Source organism: Euleptes europaea, chromosome 6, assembly GCF_029931775.1.
Source record: "Euleptes europaea isolate rEulEur1 chromosome 6, rEulEur1.hap1, whole genome shotgun sequence".
Classification (NCBI taxonomy): Eukaryota; Metazoa; Chordata; class Lepidosauria; order Squamata; family Sphaerodactylidae; genus Euleptes; species Euleptes europaea.
In genome coordinates this window covers 84,457,271-84,469,512 of record NC_079317.1, presented here as the reverse complement: position 1 = coordinate 84,469,512, position 12,242 = coordinate 84,457,271, and the positions used below count along the sequence as shown (strand labels likewise).

Here is a 12,242-nt window from a genome sequence, read left to right as displayed (position 1 = left end):
ACACAAGGGTGGGTTTTTTTCCTTCCCCAGCATCCGGAAAGCCTCTGAGGAAGAGGCGTGGCTCCGCTGCTCCTGGCCATCCTGGATCTACCCTCCCCTTCTGGATTGTGCTCATTTGAAAAGTAACATAAGGGAGTGCATCTGCCAATAAAATTTAAAGCACTCCTCATCATAATCTGAACAATTAATAATGAACTGATGCAGCAGTTTATTTCTTATATTTCCATAAAGAGGACAATATAAAACATAGTGCTCAATAGCTTTGACTTGGTCATAGCGGCAGAAGTAAATTCATTGCTCCACAGGAATTCTATAAAATTTGCCAAAAAGATAAGCAGGTGTCCTAGTCTCTGGAGCAACAGAGAACAAGCCAGTTCCCTCATCAACATGACATCCCCTCAAATATTTAAACATGGCTATCATGTCTCCCCTCAACTTTCTCTTCTCCAAATTAAACAAACCAACTCCCTAAGTCTCTCCTCATAGGGCATGGATTCCAGACCTTTGACCATTCTGGTCGCCCTCCTCTGGACACGCTCCAACTTGTCAACATCCTTCTTAAATTGTGGAGTCCAAAACTGGACACAGTATTCCAAGTGAGGTCTGACCTATGCAGAATACAGTGGTAGTATTACTTCCCTTGATCTAGACACAATACTCCTATTGATGCAGCCCAGAATTGCATTGGCCTTCTTAGCCGCCTTATCACACTGTTGACTCATGTTCAGTTTGTGGTCCACTAAGGCTCCCAGATCTCTTTCACATGTAGTGTTGTTAAGCCAACTCTCTCCCATCCTGTACCTGTGCCTTATGTTGTTTCTGCATAGGTGAAGTACTTTACACTTCTCCCTATTGAAATCCATTTTATTGCTTATGGCGCAGCTCTCCAGTCTATCAAGGTCATTCTGAACTCTGACCCTATCCTCCGGGGTATTAACTACCCCTCCTAACTTGGTGTCATCTGCAAATTTGATTAGCATGCTCTCTATCCCATCATCCAAGTCATTTATAAAAATATTAAATAGTACCGGTCCCAGGACAGACCCCTGTGGCACCCCACTGGTCACTCCTCTCCAGGATGAAGTTGTGCCATTAATGAGCACCCTTTGGGTTCGGTTGGTCAACCAATTACCAATCCACCTAACAGGAGCAGTGTCCAGCCCACATTTTACTAGCTTTGTTTCAAGAAGTTCATGGGGGACTTGATCAAAGGCTTTACTGAAATCAAGGTACACTACATCTACAGCATTCCCTTCATCTACCATACTTGTCACTCTTTCAAAAAAAGATATTAGTTTGGCATGACCTGTTTTTGAGAAACCCATGTTGACTGTCAGTGATCACGGCATTTCTTTCTAAGTGCTTACAGACCGTCTGTTTAATTATCTGCTCTAGTATTTTACCTGGTATTGATGTCAGGATGACTGGGCGATAATTATTTGGGATTTCTCCCCCCCCCTTTTAAAGATGGGGACCACATTTGCCCTCCTCCAGTCTGCTGGAACTTCTCCTGTTCTCCATGAATTCTCAAAGATTATTGCCAGTGGTTCTGAAATCACTTCTGCCAGTTCTTCTAATACCCTTGGATGCAGTTCGTCTGGCCCCAGAGACTTGAATTCATTGAGAGTAGCCAGGTATTCCCGTACTATCTCAGTGTCTACACTATGCTGTAATTCCCCTATTGCATCCTCTGCTCCATTATTCCCAGGTTGAGCACTATTCCCCTTTTGGGAGAAGACTGATACAAAAAAGGAGTTAAGTAATTCTGCCTTTTCTGCCTCCCCTGTTAAAAACTCACCGTCCTCTCCACGCAATGACCCAATCATTACCTTGATCTTCTTTTGTTATGGACATAACCAAAAAACCCCTTTTTGTTGTTTTTAACTTCCCTGGCTAGCCGGAGCTCATTCTGCGCTTTAGCCTTCCTGACTTTCTCCCTACATGTGCCAGCTACTTGTTTGAATTCCTCTTTGTTGATTTCTCCCTTTTTCCACTTCTTGTACATTCCTTTCTTAAATCCTATCTCAACCTAAAGTTCTTTAGACATCCACCCTGGTTGCTTCAAACCTCTACCTTTTTTTCTCCTCATGGGAATTGATTGAAATTGTGCCTTCAGTAGCTCCCTTTTTAGATTTTTCCCATCCTTCATGTACTCCCTTCTCATTCAATATTCTCACCCAAGGGATCACACCCAGTAGTTCCCTAAATTTATTGAAATCAGCTTTCTTAAAGTCTAGAATACATGTTTGACTATTTCTTGCTTCTCCTTTCTGCTGTATAACAAACTCCAGGAGAACATGGTTACTCCCACCCAAAGATCCCACTCCTTCTATCCCATAAATCAAGTCATCATTATTGGTTAAGATCAGATCCAAAATGGCTGTTCCCCTTGTCGCTTCTTCCACTTATTGGACTATGAAGTTGTCTGCAAGGGAAGTGAGGAATTTGTCAGACCTAGTTGTTTTGGCAGTTAGCCTTCCAACAGATGTCAGGATAATTGCAATCTCCCATTACTACTACATTTTTCTTTTTTGAATGTTTGAACATCTGTTCCAGGAAAGCATCATCTGCTTGGGGGTCTATAATATACCCCCACAATGACATCACTATTTTTCTCCCCCTTAATTTTTACCCAGATGGTTTCAGGCTGGGTTACAGTGTTTAAGTCCTGGATATCCTCGCAGGTGTAATCATCCCTAACATATAATACCACTCCTCCCCACTTCCGATTTGGTCTATTTCTCCGAAATAGGTTATACCCTTCAATACATACATTCCAATCATGAGACTCGTCCCACCAGGTTTCCGTAATGCCTATTATATCATATTTGCTTTGTATTATTAAAAGTTCTAGTTCATCTTGCTTATTTCCCATGCTCTGTGCATTAGTGTAGAGACATCTTAGATCACAGGTCCTTCTTCTTGGCAGCCTATTTAAGATTGTTTCCGTCCCATTATTAAGTTTTTGAACGGTCTTTCCTTGCATATGTTTTACCCTCTGCAGATTATTCATATCTATATTTGCAGTTATTGTCCTCACTTGAGGCTTTAAATTGACGTCTCGCTCCCCCGGAAGATTTAGTTTAAAGCCCTCCTTATCAGGCTTGCAAGGCTGTGGCCGAACACATTTTTACCTACCTTTGTGAGGTGCAAGCCATCTCCGGACAGAAGAGCATTATCCAGGTAGCGTAAGCCATGGTCCAAAAAACCAAACCTTTCCTGGCGACACCATCGACGCAGTCACTCATTTATTTCCAGAATTTTTTGTTCTCTTCCCAATCTGCGGAAGAACCGACGAAAACACAACCTGTGCTCCCAGTTCCTTCACCTTTTTACCCAAAGCTGTATAGTCCCTTTTAATACTTTCTGGGCTGTGCAGGGCAGTATAGTTTGTTCCCACATGAATAAGAAGGATAATGATCTGTGGGTCTAACAACTCTATCCAGACACTTGCTCACCTTGAATTGCATTTGCCATTTTAATGCTCTTTCGTCTAGTTTGTAGAGATCCTTTTGGAGCTCTTCACAGTCTGGTCTTGTTTTAACCACCCTAAATAATTTGGTGTCATCTGCAAACTTGGCCAACTCGCTGTTCACCCCCAATTCCAAGTCATTGATGAACAGGTTGAAAAGCTCTGGTCCCAACACAGATCCCTGAGGCTCCCCACTGCTCACATCCCTCCATTGTGAGAACTGACCATTGATTCCTACTCTCTGCTTCCTATATTTCAGCCAGCTCTCAATCCTTAAGAGGACTTGTCCTCTTATCCCATGACTATGAAGTTTGCTTAACAGTCTTTGTTGGGGGCCTTTGTCAAAAGCCTTTTGGAAACCTGAATACACAGTGTCCACAGGCTCATTCCTGTCCACATGCTTTACCGATACTTTCAAAAAAACTCTAAAAGCTTAGTGAGACAGGACCTACCTTTACAGAAGCCATGTTGGGTTTTGCTCAGCAGGGCTTGCCCTTCTATAATCTTGACAAATTCTATTTTTAATAATGCTTTAGAATAATGATTAACATTGTGATATATGCTTTTCTTCTCTCTTTGTAAACAAGTGATGTTCTCTTTCCAGCACATCTGGCAGCAGTCTTAACCTTAACCAGGGCCGGTGCCAGTTATTTTTGCGCCCTAGGCAAGGCTAACTACTTGTGCCCCCCCCCATTGCTAACCAGTTTTGAAAAACAGATGTAGAAAAAAATAAAAGCACAGAATGTTTTATAAGATGTTATAATTAATTCTGTTCCATAGCACTGTTGTGGCACTTGTCTTAAAATTAGGGTTAAGAGGTCCCTCTTGGCAACCAGTGGGAGGTTTTAGGGGTGGAGCCTGAAGAGGTCAGGGTTTGGGGAGGAGGGACTTCAGTGCCATAGAGTCCAATTGCCAAAGTGGCCATTTTCTCCAGGTGAACAGATTTCTATTGGCTGGAGATCAGCTGTAGGGTTGCCAGGTCCCTCTTTACCACCAGCCGGAGGGCTTGGGGGCGGAGCCTGAGGAGGGCAGGGTTTGGGGAGGGACTTCAATTGCCATAGACTTCAATTGTCGCAGTGGCCATTTTTCTCCAGGTGATCTGATCTCTATTGGCTGGTGATCAGTTGAATTAGCAGGAGATCTCCTGCTACTACCTGGCAGTTGGCAACCCTAAATAGCAGCAGATCTCCGGATAGTACCTGGAGGTTACCAATAAACAACAGCACGTGGCTCTGAGATTACAAATAACTCAAATACAATGATATAAGGTACTGCAATCTTCATTCATGTAATGCTCATCAATAAATCAATAGGAATTAATGGGACCCTTTGCTTTCCGTTTATGTATATAATATGGTTTGATTTATTGATGAAGATTACAGTACCTTATATCATTGTATTTGAGTTGTTTGTAATCTCAGAGCCACGTGCTGTTGTTTATTGGTAACTACGTTATTTTCAGCATAGTACCTGGAGGTTGGCCACCCTACTTAAAATAAATATATAAATTGTCAAAATATTGTTGAAGGCTTTCACGGTCAGAGTTCGTTGGTTCTTGTAGGTTACAAGAACGGCTGTGTAACCGTGGTCTTGGAATTTTCTTTCCTGACATTTCGCCAGCAACTGTGGCCGGCATCTTCAGAGGAGTAACACTGAAGGTCAGTGTCAAGTGTGTAGGAAGAGTAACATATAGTCAGAAAGAGGTTGGGTTTGAGCTGAGTACTGTCCTGCAAAAGTAATGTGCTAATCATTGTCCTGTAAGTATCAAGATAACGTGCTAATGAGGGTGTGGTATGTTAATATGGAACCAATGTATCCTGAAGTGATCTGTTAATGTGTGAAATCCAAAGCTAATAGACTAACAAAGACAACAGTCAACAATAGCCATGCAGATTAGCTTTGGATTTCACTCATTAACAGATCACTTCAGGATACACTGGTTCCATATTAACATACCACACCCTCATTAGCACGTTATCTTGATACTTACAGGACAATGATTAGCACATTACTTTTGCAGGACAGTACTCAGCTCAAACCCAACCTCTTTCTGACTATATGTTACTCTTCCTACACACTAGCTGTATCTGAAGAAGTGAGCTGTGGCTCACGAAAGCTCATACCCTACCAGAAAATATTTTTGTTAGTCTTTAAGGTGCTACTGGGCTCTTGCCCTTTTTGACTACTGCCCTTCAGTGTGACTCCTCTGCAGAGGCCTGCCACAGCTGCTGGCGAAACGTCAGGAAAGAAAATTCCAAGACCACGGTCACACAGCCCGGATAACCTACAAGAACCAATATAAATTGTCAGTTTCATTTTTTTCAAGAAACTAATTTGTTTAGAAACTCTTCATCTCAGGCCAGTTGTGCGCCCCCTCTGAGATCTGCGGCCTAGGCGACCCCCTAGCCCGCCTAACGGTAGCGCCGGCCCTGACCTGAACACTCACCAACACCGAGCGAGGAATACCATAAGCCCCACTTGAAGCGCCCGAGAACAGGCGCTCGAGGCTGTTTCCCCGCGCCCCCTCCCTCGAGACGGACTACAATTCCCGTGATGCCTCCCGGCGGCGGCAAGGGCAGAAACGGAAGGCGTCGGCCTCCCAGCGGCGGCGGCGAGCAGCTCTATCCGGGGCCTTGGCGCTCCTCTCCTCCTTTCGCGCCGCTGCCCTGCCGCTGTGGAACGGCGGGTCCATGTGCGCATCGAGCGGCGCTGCTGCTGCCGCCGCCGCCTCCGCTCCCGCCCGCCGTCGCGTCGCCCGGCCCGCCCTGGCCCTCGGCCATGGACCCCAACACCATCATCGAGGCCCTGCGGGGCACAATGGACCCCGCGCTGCGGGAGGCGGCCGAGCGGCAGCTCAGCGAGGTGAGGGCGAAGGCGGCCGCGCGGCCTGCGCCGGCAGCCGGCTCGGCCCTCGCGACAAGGCCCGGCGCCGGTTGCCATAGCCGGCCCTGAACCCGCGGAGGGGGTCAGGGGTCGGGGAGGCCGTTGGGGGGGGGGAGGCACACGTGCGGCGGGCGGCGTGAGGGGAGCGGAGGCGAAGGCAGGGAGCGTGTGGGGAACGAGGGAGGTCACCTCCAGGCGCGGGGAGCGGGGAAGGGCAAGGGGCTGCCCTCGCCGGGGGGGGGGAGCGGCAGGGGGCGGCGCGGGTGACTCTCGCTGAAGGGCCGGAGTGGGGGGGGCGGCGATGAGCCTCCGGCCGCGTGGAGTTTCCCCTCTGGGAAGGGAAACGTGGGCAGGAAGAGGGAAGTAGGCGGCGGCGGCGGCGTGGAAGGGGAGGCCTTGCTAGGCAGGGGTGGAAGGGAAGGCCTTGACAATGGCCGATCCCCGCTGTCAGGCCGCCTTCCCGCTTCCCTCGAGCCTTGTGTGGAGGCCGCATCCGCGCTAGTCGAAGGGCGGCGAGGGGGGCTGGAAGTCGTCGCCGTCCCGCCGCCGCCGCTTCCCCGGGCGGGGAGGCGGAGACGCTCGTGGGTGACACGAAGGGAGTTTAAAATGGGCCCTTTTCGGTACAAAACACACACAAAACACGGATGGTTAAAATATTCCCAAGCAGTAGGCTCGGGTGTTATTAGTCCATATATGGGCACGACTTAAGGCTTTTTAGGTTAGCAAAGAGCAAGAGTCCAGTAGCACCTTCAAGACTAACAAGAATATTTTCTGGCAGGGGATGAGCTTTCGTCAGCCACAGCTCACTTCTTCAGATACAACAGTTAAAGTAAAAGGGGGGTGTTGGGAGGGATAAGAAGAGTGCAGGAGGAGATTTGAAGCGATTTGTGGGTCTGAGGACCTGCTGGGGGTTACCGCACTTTGTATTCCCAGCGATGTATTAAGAGTTTGAAAATGTTATTAAAAAAAAACATCGCTTTGAAAGGGTTTTTGGATACCATGGCTTATAAATGGTTGGAAGACGTCTTCACAGCTAAAGGGGCCAAACAAAGTGCAAACAGTATTTTTTTATAATGTTTTCAAACTCTTAATACATCGCTGGGAATACATAGAAAGTGCGGACGGTATTTTTTATAACATTTTCAAACTCTTAATACATCGCTGGGAATACAAGTGCGGTAACCCCCACTGTCACTCTGTTCTTAAATAGTTCCATAATGGCAGCCCAAACTTCTACTGTCTGCAAGAGAATGGCTGGTTAGAGAACTTTCAGTGCATTCCTAAAAAGAGTTACTCCAGTCTAAGCCCATTAAAAGGAATGGATTTAGACTGGAGTACCTCTCCTTAGGAATGCACTTTGTGTCTTAGAAGCTGTTTGAGATCATGCGTATAGTTTGTTTTCCTTTACGTGCAGTTTCCCTTTTAAGCTCAAAATTTCCTCAGCAGGGTTTGGAGAGGAGATCTCTTACGAACAAAAATAAGGTGTCCCTGAAGTCTAAGTTTAAAACTTAGAGTCACCGTTTGTTGAATTACTATACAGCGATCGTCTGCTTCTCAGAGTTGAAAGTATTAGCAGAAGACTGTCAATATGGAATTAAGTGTTTTGAGTGCTTAAAGCTACAATATTATTTAGAATTATATGAAATTAAGCTAATTGAGTAGAACCCTTACGTTGAAAAGTTTGCAGTCTTGAGGCAGACAACATACAAATGTAACTTGAAAGCTGTGATGCAATGGAAAATAGTATGGGAGTGACAGATGGAGGTTCACTCCCTGGTTTGTGTGACTTCCTTAAAATGCAGACGTGCATGCAATGCTTTCCCCTTATTTGTTGTTTGTGTGACCTATATATTTATACAGGCCACTGCAGATGAGGAATAATAAACCATCTGGGAGAGCTCTAGTTTAAAGATTAGACAGGAAGGAGAGAGTGGCTTTTCAAACTTAGTTGAGGAAATAAATTGTAATGGAGGCTTGTTAGACCAATCCATTTATTGCTTAAGCATGGGCTCTTACCGGTTTTGCTGTTAAATTTACATCCACCTTGGAGCATACTTTTTAGCTAATACAATAAACATTTGGCCAAGTGAGCCATCTTTCCTTGTGTTCTTTTTGAATGGCCGCATCGTGCTGCTTTATAGCTTCTCTCAGGCTGGCGTGATGGCATTAGTAACACACTGAGACCATGGCTCAGTGGTAGATACATGATGTATATAAAGAAGGTTCCAGGCATCATCCCTGGTATCTCTAGCTAAAAAATGATATTGGGGAGTAGTGCTGGGAAAGATCCCTTGGAGAGCTGCTGCCAAGCACAGGAAACAATACTGGGTTTTAGATGCATCAGTAATTGAACAGCGTGTGCCAGCTTCATATGAGGCTGTAAAGTTTGGGCTAGTACATGAGGGTACTATTGTACTGTCAGAGGGAGAAAGAGCCGGCACTGGGCATTTTAGATGCTTGGGATGGCCATATCATCTGAGGCAGAATGAATTATGGTACTTGCATATAAAACAGGTTATTACTTGGTGTTTGTGGTGTCTGGAAACAAGAAGGTAGAATAGTGAGTCATCACCATATAAGTGAGTCAGTAGCGCTCACAACAGTTTTAGAGCTCAGAAAATGCAAAAAGTGACTTCATTGGGGAGATATGCTAGTTGCCAAATCCCATGTTGGAGCTCGGATTTGTCAGCAGATGTGTTCATGGAGTGATTGTGTCATTGCTACAAGTGAAAGTGGATCGGGGAGGTTGCCTTTTCTAGGTATCTTGAAGTTTTAAAACTCTTAAAGCGTGTAAAAACTTGTCATGTATATGGTGGGTTTATTTTAAGGTATACATTTTGCTATTATAGTGTACTTGGTCTGTCATAAAAACATGTACTTTCACAGTTATACTCAAGCTCAGTTGTTTCCTGTTTAATAAAATGACAATTTCATGCATGCAATTCTGGAAAATATGCTGATTTATGATTTTTTTATTTTTTTTGTAACTTTGAATACTCTGATAGGCACATACTTATTACATTATCCAAAAAGAGTTATATATGGCTGTGAATGCCTATAGTGCCTCATTATTCGTATATTCAGCATATGTGCTGAGTGGATAAATAGTGCTACAGCAGAAATCATGCTGATTATTTTTAAAAAATGCACAGTAGAAAGTGCATAAGCATATTGTGTTTATTTTTAAAGCACAACCTATTGTCCTGGCATATGTTAAAACAGTTTTGATCTCATGAACAATTGTAGAGAGATGGGGGGGAATTGTTAAAATTATGTTCCAAATATATCCTTTTTTCCTTTTACAGGTCCTAGTTTTGATAAATAATGCTACTGAAGCAGGTTACAAATAAGTGATATATGTGCATAATATAGGTGACAGTTGGAGAAGCAGTGTGACCTTTTATCCTGCGTTTAATGTATATTATATAACAGTTTCCTAAAGTTTTATTGTATCTAGATTTTTGTTCTAATTATTAGCTAAGTGGTGTTTAAATCAAAGTAGAAAGTTAACTGTATGTGCTATTAGCTTTGTTTCTTCAGTCTTTTAGGTGAAATGATTCTGATGTACCGACATTTATTAGATATACCGTACATACCACACATTTCTCAAACAGCTTACATCATTCTCCCCTTTTCCATTTTGGCTTCACAGCAACAGCTCCTTGAAGTAGGTGAGGCTGAGAGAAAGTAACTGACCCAAGATCACGCTGTGAGCTTCCATGGCAAAGTAGCAATTCAAACATGGGTCTTCCAGATTCTTGCCTAGTACTGACCACTAGACCACGCTTGCTCTCATGCTGACATTAGGCAGAGCTTTGTTCATATGTTGAGGACACTGTTCCATTCTAATACATTAATATTTGCAGTGTGCAGTGGGAATACTGTGTTCTGACGATGGGGTTGAGCGGAGTGGTGATGCTTGCAAGTGGCAAGGCTAAAACTGCAATATACTCCTACCAGTGAAGCCAAGTAACAGCTCTTCAGCACTTAACCACTACTGGGAGCTTAGTGATATGCTGTGCACTCCACTCCAACCTCAGATTGTCCTAAATGTGTTGGTTTCAGGATGGTGTCTTGATGGTGATAACTCTGTATATACTACTCTAGTGCTTATAAGAGAAAGTATTGTGACAATGACATTCTATATGTGCCTCGAAGGGATAACATATCTTAGAAAAGTAACATGGAATAAATGGTGTGCTGTATTCAAGCAAAAAGTATTAATGGTTTCCTATTGGAATTGTAGGACAGACTTTCTTACCTTGAACTTCTGATATGTGGTGGCAATAGAGTTGACAACAGGCCTAAGGAAAAAAGTCCTATCCCTTTAATAGAGGTTTTAATGTGTAGAAATGGGCAGCTGATTCTATTCAATATTTCTTTACACAAGAAGTGATTAAGATGTGGAATTTGCTGCTAGAGGATGTAGTGATGGTCACAGGCACTGACAGATTTATAAGGGAGTAGGCCAATTCATGGAGGACAGGCCTATCCGTGGCTATTAGCCATGGTCACTAAAGGGAACCTCATCATTTGGATGCAGTAAACCTCTAAATATGAGTACCAGGAGGCAACATAAGGGGGAAGGCCTTAGCCTCTGTGGCCTGTTGTTGGCTCTTCAGAGTAACTGGTTGGCCATAATGCTGGACTCGATGGACCACAGGTCTGATCCAGCAGGGCTCTTATGTTCATGGCATGGAAGTAAATAATATCACCTGGTGAATAACATCCTGTTAAACCTCTCTTAAAGGGACAGGATAATTTTCCGCCAGGCACTTGTCAACCCTGGTTTGGCAGTAAGATGTGCAACCTTATTAGATCATATTAGATCCTACTGCCACTTTTTGATGGGATTCCTCTTGCCTAAATAAGTGTCCAGATGTATTTGTTCCAGTAAGATGTGGATCAGTATAGTGATAAATTAAGTGACTTGCTGCTGTTGGTGGTAGTGTAGAGCCAAAATAAAGCTTGGTACAAAACACAGAGATAAATGGTCTTTGCCGTTTCTCCTTCCGGCCTATGGATAGGACATGAATAGTGGAAACAGCCACAGCCAAAAATATTGTGGTTGATGAGAGGTGAATAACATCAGACTAATGTTGGGAGTAGTGGCCGAGAATGGCAGATTTAAAATTAAAGGATGATAGAATTTTGCATAAGAGACAGCTTTTAGTAAGGTTCGAAGGTGACCAAGAACAAAAGCAGCGGGAGGGTGATAATAAAATATGATGGGAAATAATTCAATAGAATGGGTGATGATATGACACGATTACAGCCTTGGAGGGGATGATAGGGTGGGAGGGGCTGACAAAGTCCCCACGATTGAGTACCGTGGGGAGGTATGAATTTCCATACTAGTTGGAGGAAGCTTAAATAAGTCCTGTTGCTGGCTTGTGTGAGAGCAACCTGTCTTTCTGAAAGACGTCAGCTTTGCAGGGATACTTCATTGTCAAGGCAGTTTGTAGTTTGTGGTCACAGGAAGCATTTGCCCCAGTACCTTGCCCAATGTAATGCTGCAAACCCAAAGGGAAAAATGTTTTGGTGGTAGTGAACAGAGGTTATTTTACCCTCTTGTCTCAGAGCAGTCCTCCAAAGTTATTAGCAGAAGCTAACTCTACAAACAGTTTTGATATGTCCTGCCATAGCCCTGATCACTGATAACTGTAATGTAGCTGATTCTGGTTTTCATCCAGACATCCAGAGTGTGGTTTCATGAGTGACTTAGGCATATTTTGGCTATTGTCTGATGTTAGTGATTATATAAGTCTTCCTAACATGATCATGCCCCATATCCACATATCTGTACCTTTTAAAAAACTTGTTTTACTAGAACAAATAATTTTTGGTGGTTATGCATGTACAGAAGGCAGGAAGACGGCATGGTATA

The 12,242-nt window shown here is 44.0% G+C and overlaps 1 protein-coding gene across 1 annotated transcript in view; it reads left to right on the top strand.

The window, feature by feature from the left end:
* Positions 1–6,240: 6,240 nt before the first annotated feature.
* Positions 6,241–12,242, top strand: part of IPO7 (importin 7) — a 52,913-nt gene continuing 46,911 nt past the window's right edge. The window contains exon 1 of the mRNA XM_056850728.1: positions 6,241–6,334. Within this exon, the coding sequence (XP_056706706.1) occupies positions 6,251–6,334 (84 nt within the window). The 5' untranslated portion in view covers positions 6,241–6,250. The remainder of the gene's footprint in view (positions 6,335–12,242) is intronic.